Raw genomic sequence first — 11,525 nt, 5'->3', positions numbered from 1 at the left:
CCTCCCAGAGACCTCTAGAGGTGGTAGTTCTTCCCTGTAGCCCAACACAGACATTGCCATCAGCCTGTTGGTTCTCCGCAGCAGGCATTATCCCTTTCAGGAAGCTTTCCCTGCTCACCCCAGCCCTGTGTGATCTCTGCCTTGGTGGTTCCGTGGGCAAGCATTCTAGTCTGTGATCACATACACTGTGCAACTTAGCACTTTCTATCAATCAATCATACAGTCGTATTTGCTCTTTGATGTGTGTATGCTCATACGTGTGGTTTCTCTGTTGGGTACTTAGATTTGGATGAACTTTTATAGAGTTTTTGGTTTTGATTTTTAAGTGAGCCGCTACCTAAGCTATTTGTTTTACCAATCAGTTGGGGAAATAGTGGATGTGACTGAGGAGCACCAGGAGGAACGATCCTAAACCCAAAAACTTCTCCCACCAGTACTTCATGGTGCCTGAGTACTCAATGAGACTTTTATTCCTTTGGTTCTTGTTTCCAGACAGCATTTGCTTTGAAAATGTAAATAACCCTATACTCCCACCTCAGTAAATATCAGTCAAGAGGCCAGGGATTTCAAAGCAAGATATCTCAGAGGCTGCTCTGGAGAAGACGGAGCTCCAAGAATGCCTTCCCCACTTCAACTACAGCCACTCTTATTTTATGGACTGAACTTATCCTAAAACTTTCTTTATAGACAATTCAGATGCAAAAAGAATTCTTCTTGAAAACCATTCTTTTAGGGCACTAGATTTCAAACTTTATTGTGCATAGGAATCCTCTGGAAGGCTTGTTAACGTGCAGATTGTCGGGCCCCACACCCAGTGATTCTGATTTGGCAGGTCTGGGATACGACCTGATCTCTTACATTTCTAACAAGTGCTCAGATGCTGCTGCTGGTGAAGAGACCATATACTCTAAGAACTTTTGCTCTCTAGGAGAAACACTGGCAAAGGAGGGGGCTGGGGGTTTGGAGAGGGAGTGGGAGAACACCTCCAGAAGGGAAGTTGACTGGTTCAAAAAAAATCATTCTCCCTATTGATTGTTGTTTTTTTCGAATCCCGTCATCTTCATATGTTAAGTAAGAAGCCACCAATTATTAGGGTTTCTGACCTTCAGGCTTTGGGCCCTAACCAAATCCCAAAGGAGGGTTTCTCTATGCTTAGTCCTAAGCACAAATGGGTGCTTCCATAAGGGCTGTTGGTCCGGGCCTTCCTGAAGCTTTGATTCACCACTAAAGTTAAAGTCATAGAACCAGAAGGAACTTCAGATAGGGCCCCTAGATAATGCTAATATTGTAGATAGATAGTGGGTCACCTAGCCTAGGCAGTGTGATGCCAACATCAAGAGATTCTAATTAGTGAAAGAAGCTAACCAACCTTCTAATTCTAAGTGTACAAATGAATAGAATTAGACAGTGGTTACAATATAAAGACAATTTTATTGCCAATAAAAGCCTTTACTAACTCATTTATCCTGTTTCAGTAGGACCTTATTCTTTCTGATGAAAATCCAGTCATAGCATCTCTCATTAAAAATAAAATTATTTTGAAATAAATAAATATATAAAATAAATAGCATATACATTTCATAAATAGTTTGTCCTTATGCACAGTATCCATGCTTACATTTTAATATCATTTTCTTACAGCCTGCCCCATCTCCCACTTCCAATGGCAGGGAAACTGCATGTCAGGACAGATGAGAAATCTGCAGAGCCAGTGCAGGGATGGCTTGCAGCAGGGCTGTAGCCCCAAGGATTTTCTTAATGAGACTTCTCCAAAGCTCTGTAGGTAGCATCTATGGCAGATTCCTTGGTCTTTCATTTACCCACTGTCAAGGTATTTGGGTAGATTGTGGGGCAAGACACCTCTGGCCCTTGGCGGGGACCCCATTCTTTCTTGTGCCACCTCAGGGGAAAGAACATGAGTAAAGAAAAAAGTATATACAAGATTCCCTCTAGACCTCCCCCTCCCCCCACATCCCTCCCCAAAATAACCCAACCTTGATATACACTTTGAACAACAAGGGAACAGCTGGGTCGAGTTGAACAGTAAGTGCTTCTCTGTTATCTAAATTGATAGGAAAGAAGATTGAAAAGCTATGAATATAGTGCTTCCAGAGACAACTGTGGCCCCAGAGTATACAGGTCACAGAGGTCACACTAGGGGTCCGTTACCTATAGCGGAAAAGGTCTCTGGACATGGAGGGCAACTTAGAAGGATCTACTGGCCTGGGTAAAAAGTGAGTGAATTTCTGGTGTCGTTTAGTCCTGTACCCCTCCCGGGGTGAGCCGTCTTTATTCAGGGCCACATAATACTGTCTCTCCGAGTCCGAGTGTTTGTACAAGGTGGAGGCATAGGTGTTGTACCAGTTTTCTTCAAACTGTTCCCGGAAAACACATTCACGTGTGAGTTTCTTCTGTGAGGGTAAGAAAATAAAGCAGAGCCCATTATATGACTATTTCTCCCATCCCAGCTTGCTGGTGGGGAAACTAAAATAGTAATAGCACATTGATATTAGAATATTTCAGTCCTATCTCCCGGTATTCCTGAGGCATCTTCTTTCCAAACAGCACAAAACAGCCCTGTCGGTATCACTTTCACCCTCTTTTGTGAGCCACGCAAAAATGTTTCCAGTGATATTTTTTTCTGAAGGCAGGAGACTGAAAGAGATGGGCTCACCTGGCACTTTGAGCCTGAGAATTTCTGCTATGGCCTTCCAATGCCCTGCTGGCACCCCTGAGTTTTCTCCCTATTTAGGGCTAATGATGTTCAAATCCACTGAGATTGCAGTCAACTATGTCAACTGACAGGCAAAGGCCTCAGATCTATATAAAGCTCCATGGGAGGTGAGCTGTGATCTCTCCTAATGAAGGGTCTCAGGCCTGTCAGTTGGAAAGCTCAGAAAAGATCTCCTTGAAAAGTTCCTCCAAATCTGGCTACTTCAAGCTGGCAGCTCCTGGGTCTCTTGCCTCTGTCCCTTCTCACACTTGATCCAACCACCATACTACTTGCTGGGGTTTTGCCGATACTGAGTGCTGGGGACAGGCCTATCTCTTAGGTGTCAGGGAAGAATGTGCTCTGATTTCATGGGGTGCACGCAGCCAGAAAGTATGCTCTGTGACTCAAAAGCCAAAGCCAGGAGTTGGGATCCTCTGAAAGGGTTAAGATCAGCAAAGTCACCATTCCCCAGCTCTGGGCTGGCTTCCAAAATAGTGAACATGCACTGCAGCCAACCCAGTTCCAGCTGGGGACTTTAGGGCTGTCACCAGACCCTGGAACCCTCACTCTTCATTTGTTTGTTTATTTTGTTTGGCCTTTGGGATTCAGCTGAAGCAATCTGGACATCAAGGACTGTGTCGTTAATCTCAGAATCCTCAATCTGAAGGCCAGCTTTACCATTGCCTATTTTTGTGCCAGCCAGTTGGCTACTCCTCTGGGTACTCATCACAAATAAGATGTGCTCCTTGGGAGAGTTAATGCCCCAAACCCTTACCATCTACTGACAAACCAGTACAGCTTCCTATTATTATCAGATGAGCTGGCCCTCTAATGGAGAAGGTGAAAGCAAATGTACTACAGAAAACCTTCTGTTTTGATGGAGGCTGAATGAGTGAAAGTGTTATGTAGCAAGTTCCTGGGCAGTCAAGAACTGACTAGAAGACACTAATCCTTTAAAGTTGACAAAAGTGCTTTCAAGTGCTAGATGAATGTTTTGCCTTACATTGTCCAAACACTTGTGGTAACAGCTTCCGAGGACAAAAAACCTTAAACTTACCGACCCATAGAGTTCTCCTCGCTCGTTCATTCCTAAATACAGGCCAGAGTCCACTCCCCGGATGCTGATCAGCCCCACAGCCAGGCTGATAAACTCCAGAATTCCTAGAGCAAAAAAGTGAATGCCATTTCCATCACTGATATCAAGCTAAGAGGAAACTGTTCAGGTGACATGAGCTACTAGTCCTTTATGCCCAACTGGAGGCCAGCTCTGTGTGCCTTTGGTGAATTACCTGATGAAACCATCTTTTGCAGCAAGAATGGAACCTCAGAGAAGACACTGAGTCTCTCTGGGCCTCGGCTTGTCCATATGTAAAATGGGGGACACAATCTCTGCCTCTGTTCAACACTCTTAGGCATATTATAAGGAAAAGACCATGAGAAGGGTTTGGCTACAGAAGCTCCATAATTACAAGGTACTATTGCTGTTAAATACCACCATTTCAAGAACTGGGAGGGCAGCTTTCAAAATGAAAGAATGTGGCCAGGTTTCTGTATCTTCCCAAAGTCACTTCCCTCCTCCCCAGAGCACACAGCATTACCTTGCTGTCCTCTAGGCTGAACTTGTTTTGCAGCCTCTTAGCTCCCATGTCCTTAAAGCCACATGAGGCTGTCAACTGCCTGTAACTGACTCTAACAAAGGCCACACAGGCCACTCACAAAGTTTGTTCCTCCAGCCTATGGCAGGAAGCAAAACTTGGCCTGGTGAGAGCTTTCTCCTCAAAAGTACTCTTGGCCAGTGCAGCCTCAGGCTGACAAGCCTGTCATTCTCCCCTTACCTCCTGAGGATTTTAAATTTATCTATGGCAAAGAGTTGGCAGGTAGTATTAGACTTAATACTGATGTGAGATGTTGCAGCTTTAAGGGAAAAGGGAAGATACTCAGAAATGTCCCTCTAGCTGACAAAGTTATAGGTGAGGATTTGAAAAAGTTTTCATTTACCCAGGAGCAGTACGGGGGAAAAAAGAAATTGACTACTAAGAGGGAAAAAAGAAACAGAACTGAAATCCTGGTGATACTGAAGACTTCACAGTTTTGTTCTAAGATAGCACATCTATTATTTGGATACAGATGTAATGGTCAACTAGATTTCTCTTTGATTTTCTCTAACCATGTTTTTCAACATACAGACCAAAACGTGATACTATTGACTCACACAGGCATCCAAAGGTATGAAATGAGCTCATATCTGGCTGTCTTTCTCATCCAAAAATGTAATTCTTAAGGGTAATAATATTCTATGTAATCTTCACAGGGAGTGGGACTGATTCCTTAAAGATCACTTTAAAAAATTAAGTGGGCAATTGTGAAATCAGGTTCAGAACTCCAGTGGGAAGTCTCCTGAAGAGCCCCAGTGACTTGGGCTGGTGGGTGGGCATTCACGTATGGAATCTTTTAGGGCACACTCGGACCTATTTGGAGAATGTAACGCTCTTCTGCTGCCATTGTATAGAACACTCAGAACGTGGCCTTTGTCCTCTAGCATTGACATCCTCCAAGCTTTAGTCTCAGTCTGGTTGTTACTAACTCTTGTAGTACAAAAAAAGAGTTTTGGGAAAGGATATTGACACAAGATGGTAAGAGGGGAAGGGAAAATACCTGGTGCCAAGTAGGGCTTAAGCAGATACTGATTTAGTGGACCAAAACCTTTAGTTACACTGCACAGGGTTCTGATTTTGGTTCTGCCCTGTTTAACATTTTAATAAATGACTTATAAAAGGACATAGGGGGACTGTTTACCCTAGTTCCAGAAGACATACACCTGAGAGGATGACAATAAAAATCCGAAGAGATTTCAAGAGAATGGAAAAATGGGCTGACTCCAACAAAATAAGCTTTAATTAGAATAAATGTAAAGTCCTGCACTTTGGTCCCCAAACCAGTTACCCAAGATGTTTTGTGTTTGGGGTTTTGTTGGGGGAGGGCAAGCCTCAAGTACAGTATGAGTCAATCATACTCCTTATTTCATGGCCTATTATCATAATTGGTCTGCGTAAAGGCTTTTTTATTTATCTATCTCTTTCTTTTTATTTCCATAAGCTTCTTCCCCTCTCCTCCCCCCTTCAGGCAACCACGTATATTTTCTTGAAAACATGGACTGTTCTTTTGTGTTTTCATGCATTTTATTTTTAGGGACTTTTTTTTTTTTTTTTTTTTTTTTGCAGTACGCGGGCCTCTCACTGTCGTGGCCTCTCCCATTGCGGAGCACAGGCTCCGGACGTGCAGGCTCAGCGGCCATGGCTCACGGGCCCAGCCGCTCCGCGGCACGCGGGATCTTCCCGGACCGGGGCACGAACCCGCGTCCCCCGCATCGGCAGGCAGACTCTCAACCACCGCGCCACCAGGGAAGCCCTCATGCATTTTTACTAAATGCAAGTCTGCTCAGCTTTGGAATGGGGAGACGTGGCTTAGCAAAACATGCACAACAATGGAGTACAGAATTTGATTGAACAAGGTAACCTCAGTATGGCTGATTCACGAGATTATTAAAAAGCTAATGTGAAGCTAGTCATGTAAAAATTAAAAATTGCTAAAAGCTAATGTAAAAAAATAGAAAAAAAACTAATGTGATCTAAGGCTGTATTGATCAAGATTTAGTAACTGGCATAAAGGAGGGGATTGCCCCATTCTGCTCTGCCTCAGATCACAAGAGTGCCGTTTTTAGTTCTACTGTGTTTAAAGAGGGCTATGGAAACACAGGAGGGTGTTCAAAGGAGAGTGGCCAGTATGGCCAGGAAACAAGAAGCCAGGTCATGATTCAGTTCTGGGTGCTAAACTTTGAGGGATACCAACCCGCTGAAGCCTTCGGTTCTTTGCTTAGGCAGCTTACTTCTGAGCTTCTGAGTCTTAGTTCCCTCATTCTCTATCTCATGTCTCTGACCACCCTGAGCTCATTAAGTAGCAGAGGGCAGCTTGTGATCTCACCATCCAAAACCTGGTATGAGAACAAATCATGAAACCCAAGAGGTGTGGCCATTTGAGTCACCACCGTTTTTCTCCAGCTCTCTGTTAACCCTGATGCCAAAGGACAGATCATAGAGGAAGTCACTTGGGTTGTGTCCAGTAACAGGGTCTCCAACAGCTGGAATCATCCCTGCCCAGCTGTCTTTGGGCATCATTTCCCTTTGCCAACTTTCCTATTAGCTGGATTCAATCTGTGGGAACCCAGTGGCACATGATGATGGAACAGATATTCCTAAACCTTCTCCTGAATTCCAGCCAGCATGAAGGGAGAGAGAAAACAAGCCATTTTCACATTTTCCCAACTACAGCTGGAGAGGGGTGTTAATAGCAAAACGTTGAAGCAAAGTATTAAGTAGACAAAGTTTGTCCTCAGTACTTTCACCCCCTTCAAAGCCCAGTACCTCCCTCTCCCCTGACTCATTTGACCTGTCCACCTCAGGTTCTGGCCTGTGTTCGACAGTTTCCAGACTCTTCTCTTCTTACACCTTTTGCCCCACGGCTTCAGTGAAAACAGATCTGTTCTGGGTCCCACTGCTTCAGAACCTAGCTAGATGACTGGCCTAGTATGTCATTTAATCTGGCTCCATAACTCACCCGAATGCCCTCAGCCATCCTTTCAGCCTTTCAGGGCCAAGACAGTGCTGTTTTGGCACCTTGCCAAATAAGAACCATATCGCTCACAAACCAAAGCAGCTGCACGAGCCTGTTCCATCCCACCTGGCGGGAGGCCTCTCCTCCAGTCTGGCTCCCAAGCTCCGCTCTGCCAGCCCACAGGTGCCCCTCAGGAATGTCAGGATCCCTGTGAACCTTATGTAAATGCCACCAGCCAGCCAGGCGGAGATTGAAATACTCCTGGCTACTCATTGCAGAATGGGGGTGGGGTGGGGGAGGGGTGTGGGGGAGGGGAGGGAGGGGAGGGGAGCATAGGCTGTGCCAACAGGTTATTATTTGGAGTCGAGGCTGCTCTTGGGCTCAGCCTGACTCATTCCGAACACATGGATTCCAGGGTAATCCTTGGGGGCCCTGCTCTCCAATTACAACAAATAGCTATTTACTTTACATGGCCTTTGGAGACTACCTCCTCCCCCCAAGCAGAAATCTATAATATTTTATATCTTAAGTCTGGCCTACTTTACCCTGCTGGAATGTTGACTGCTAAAGCACTTATGGAATGTTAAAGTTTCGATTTATTGAATACCCTGGCTGATTAACTCAAATGTGGAGGGAGGAGAGAGTTAGCAAACTCAAACGCCACCTCTTTCTCTGCCAAAAGCTAAACTGAGAAAGAGTAAATGTGTGCTTGCAAGTTGGCAGGGGACGTTACAAAGACACAGCTTTGACCAGTTATCATTTCCTTTACAGGAAATACACGGAACTGCCAGGAAGCCAGGGAAGGAGGAAAGGGAAAAGGTGATGCAGAGGTGGTCTCAGTCAGTATGTGTGTGTGTGCGCATGCGCTTAAGGCAAAACCCAAAATGAAACAGTTAAGCAGCAGTGAAAACACCCCTTCCTCCCGCCAGTTTTATTTCCTTTGGTTTCTCCTTAAACTTAACACCCTTAGCAGACCTGGGAGATGAAAAGAAATCAAGATGTGTCCTTAGGGAGGTAATTAAAGACCACTTATCCCAAGAGCCTATTACTGCTTTATGTTGACCTTGTAGGTTACTGGGCTCAGTTTAGGCACAGAATCAGACGAACACTTGGAGCTGCTGGGAGTCAAGCTCACAGTTTCTCCACCTCTGCTGCCCCCACCTCACATTTCTCCATCATTTCAGAATTTTTATTCTACATCTCAGGAATGAGCTACCCCAATATCTTTAGGCCATTTCTGGGAGTTTTGGTAGGCTCTGAGGCTAGGGTGGGAGTCGCATTCCTTCTGAAGAGGAACAAAAGGGGACTGCAAAGTCACTAGTGATGGAAGGGAAAGGAGCTAAGTTAACCCTCCCTCTCCCCTCACCCCACCCCACCTTGTCACCCTTTTGAGGACCTGCTGCAAGTTTATACAGACACCTGCACTCCTCCATTACCCCCATCCCACACACAACCTACTGTACTCCAGCTCTCCAAGTGCATTTTTCCAAGATGACATAGACCTCATTAGGGTTCCTGCTTGCTCCCAGCAAGGAAGACCAGCCCTGGCCCCAAGTTGTTTGCTAGACTTAGACTTGCCCAGGAACAGGCCTCTGCCCCTCTCCCCATCCACCCCAGACTTTTTATGGTGCACTGGGGTGCAGCTCTAGCAAGGCACGGGGAATAGGAGGATAGGGAGGTTTGGGGGAAGTGAGGGAGGATGGGAAAAAGAAGGGAAGAGTATCACGCCTGATGGTAGGCAAAGCCTCTCACTGGCTTAGATGGTGTCTTTGGCCCCTAGGGTCCTTGGGAGGAAGCAGAGGGCATTGGGAGATGCGGGGACCCAAAGAAGGGTAGCTGTCACAGCATCAAAATAACAGTTTAGTAGAGGATAGGAAATTGAAACTGAAAATGGCCAAATTATTGAGGAGTGAACACACTTGCTTAGAAACCCAATGATCTCTGTCCCAGGTCAAGGTTTATACTAATTGTGTTCTGTATGTGAGACAGGCAGCTGTGCCCTTTGAACAATCTGCAAAGTGGCAGGCAGAGAAAATCCTGGATGGAGGCTGGGTGTCTTCTGCGCTGGGCCCAGAATACACCTGTTTTGGGGGCTGGGAGTGGGCCCAGAACGGTTTCCTCACTGAGGCAAGGAGTCCAGAGGTAGCTCCGGCAAAAGCTGCCCCAGGGCTTGTGCCCTTACACAGTAGCCACCGGGAGGCTTTCCTAGTTTCTCTAATACCCAGATCCCGGCGTGCTGTCTGGGTTGTACCTCAACGCGGGCAGAGCAACACAGAGGTAGGCAGGTGCCACGGCTGCCGCGTCCCCGCGGGCCAAAATCGACTCGGGCGCGGACCGTCCACACGCCGTATCCACGGCCCACGAAGGCTCCAGCTTCAGGTAATCTGCCGCGACAACCCAGCTGCCCTGGAGGCTCAGCCTCACGCTGTAGCCACGGTCCCCGACCTCCTCGGCGGATGCTCCTACCCCTCTCCCAGCTCCACCTGCAGCGTCCAGGTCCCAGAACAATCCCCTAGCTCCCGGGGGAGGGAAGGTGGAGTGGGGAAAGGAGAAGCCGCACCTCAAGGCGCCCCCGCCTCCTCCCGAGAGTGTCTGAGGGTGTCAGGCGCCCCGACGCCGCTGCGCGGCTCAAGTCCGCACCGTCGCGTCCCGCCTGCCCCGCGTCCCCGTCGGCCTCCCGCCTCGAAGGGCTCAGACGGCGCCGAGCCGAGGGGCGGGGGGGGGGGGCGGTCCGCGGGCCCCAAGCCGGAGCCTCGAGCCGTCGGCTCCCCAGTGCGCCGTCTGCTCGCCTCCCGTCCCTCCCGGCCGCGTCCTCACCGAAGCGGCTGTGGTCGTGGCGGGTGCCGTGCACCGTGCCGTTGGGGAAGATCTCCAGGTGGAAGCCGGTGCGGCAGTAGAGCTGGCGGCGTCGCAGGATCCCCTTCAAGTGGGCGAAGTCGGTGGGCGAGCCGCGCTGCAGCTTCCCTTCGATCTGGCCCAGACGCTCGTTCAGGAAACCTGGGGAGTCAGCTAAAGGCACGTTCCCCAGAGACGAGGAGAAGCCGTGCAGATCCCAGTCCAAGGAAGAGAAGACTCCCCCCACCTCAGCCATGGCGGGGTGCGCGGGGCCGAGTCCGGGCCGTGGGGCGCGAACTGCCTCTCCCCGCCGCGGGCGCGGGCGACTCGGCGGCGCTCGCTTGCTAGCTCGCTCCGCGCTCTGCCGAGCTGCAGTCGACGTCTGTTCTTGTCCAAGGAACTTCTCAGCGGCGGGGAGCGTGGGGCAGCGCGCTCCTGACCTTGCGCTCAGTTAAAGTGCCGCTTCCCCTCCGCATCCATCTCCCCAGGCCTCTCATAGCTGGCTTCGTCGAGCTATCAGATGCAAACGGCACTTTATATACATACCCACTCCCCTTACATTGACATATTGGATATTTAAATACAAGCCACACCTCAATGGCATCCCCTCGGAGATTGGTGTGTGGGTTCTTTTTTTTTTTTTCCTCCTCGTATCCTTTTGGCTCTTTTTAGGAGAGGGGGGTGGAGTGGGAGAGAGCGAGCGAGCTTCACTCCCTCTTTTATTATGAAAAAATGGCAGGAAAAAGCTACACATTGCAGTGAGGCATAACTGCTTTTGGCAGGTTTTTCTGAAACTGCTGATGAAATAACGGAGCCCAGTGCGTGGAGGCTGTTGGCGTCCACTGCCACTCAGGCCTGTTGCGCTGGGGCAGCACCCACCTCCCACGCGGCCTGCGGCTGCTCGCCTTTGGAAAGTGGCGTGAGACCCAGGCTGGGGGGTTCACGCGTTCGTGAGCCTCTCGCTCCCCGGCCGGTCGGAGGCTGCAGAAGGGGCGCCTGGCCTGGGTCAGTGGCTCCCTGGTTTCTTTGTTCTGTTGCCCCCTAGTCCCACTCCCCACCTGTAGGTCGGCAGGGGGCTGAGGAAGTGAAGAATTCGGAAACGCATGCAGTTGCAAAGCGTGGGATTGGGGGTGTAGGTGGTTCCTGTAGGCACCCAGGCTGGGGGCCTTAAGGGGCCTGGGAGGAGCGGGAAGCCCCACGGAGGAAAGAAGGCATTTTTTTAAAAAGGGACGTTACAGCTTAGGAAAAGGAGGGGGGGAGTAAGAAATAGAAAGCGATCTTTTTGAAAAATGATCTCCTCTGGCTTTCTGGGCGCGCTTTTACTAGGCTCTCGAGAGCAAGCTTGATGAGAGACCATTGGAAGTCT

General features: G+C 48.6%; 1 protein-coding gene across 1 annotated transcript; it reads right to left on the bottom strand.

Annotated features, from left to right (window-relative positions):
• Nucleotides 1-2,077: 2,077 nt before the first annotated feature.
• FGF16 (fibroblast growth factor 16) lies at nt 2,078-10,623 on the bottom strand. Its single transcript, XM_065901080.1, has 3 exons — nt 10,142-10,623; nt 3,771-3,874; nt 2,078-2,411 (listed from the first exon to the last, which is right to left on the bottom strand). The coding sequence occupies exons 1-3, from the start codon at nt 10,413-10,415 to the stop codon at nt 2,166-2,168; spliced, it is 624 nt and encodes a 207-aa protein (XP_065757152.1). The 5' UTR covers nt 10,416-10,623; the 3' UTR covers nt 2,078-2,165.
• Between the last annotated feature and the right edge of the window lie 902 nt (nt 10,624-11,525).

The sequence above is a fragment of the Phocoena phocoena genome, chromosome X, assembly GCF_963924675.1.
Source record: "Phocoena phocoena chromosome X, mPhoPho1.1, whole genome shotgun sequence".
NCBI lineage: Eukaryota > Metazoa > Chordata > Mammalia > Artiodactyla > Phocoenidae > Phocoena > Phocoena phocoena.
The sequence above is the reverse complement of the archived record's forward strand: the minus strand, read 5'-3'. Positions and strand labels throughout refer to the sequence as shown.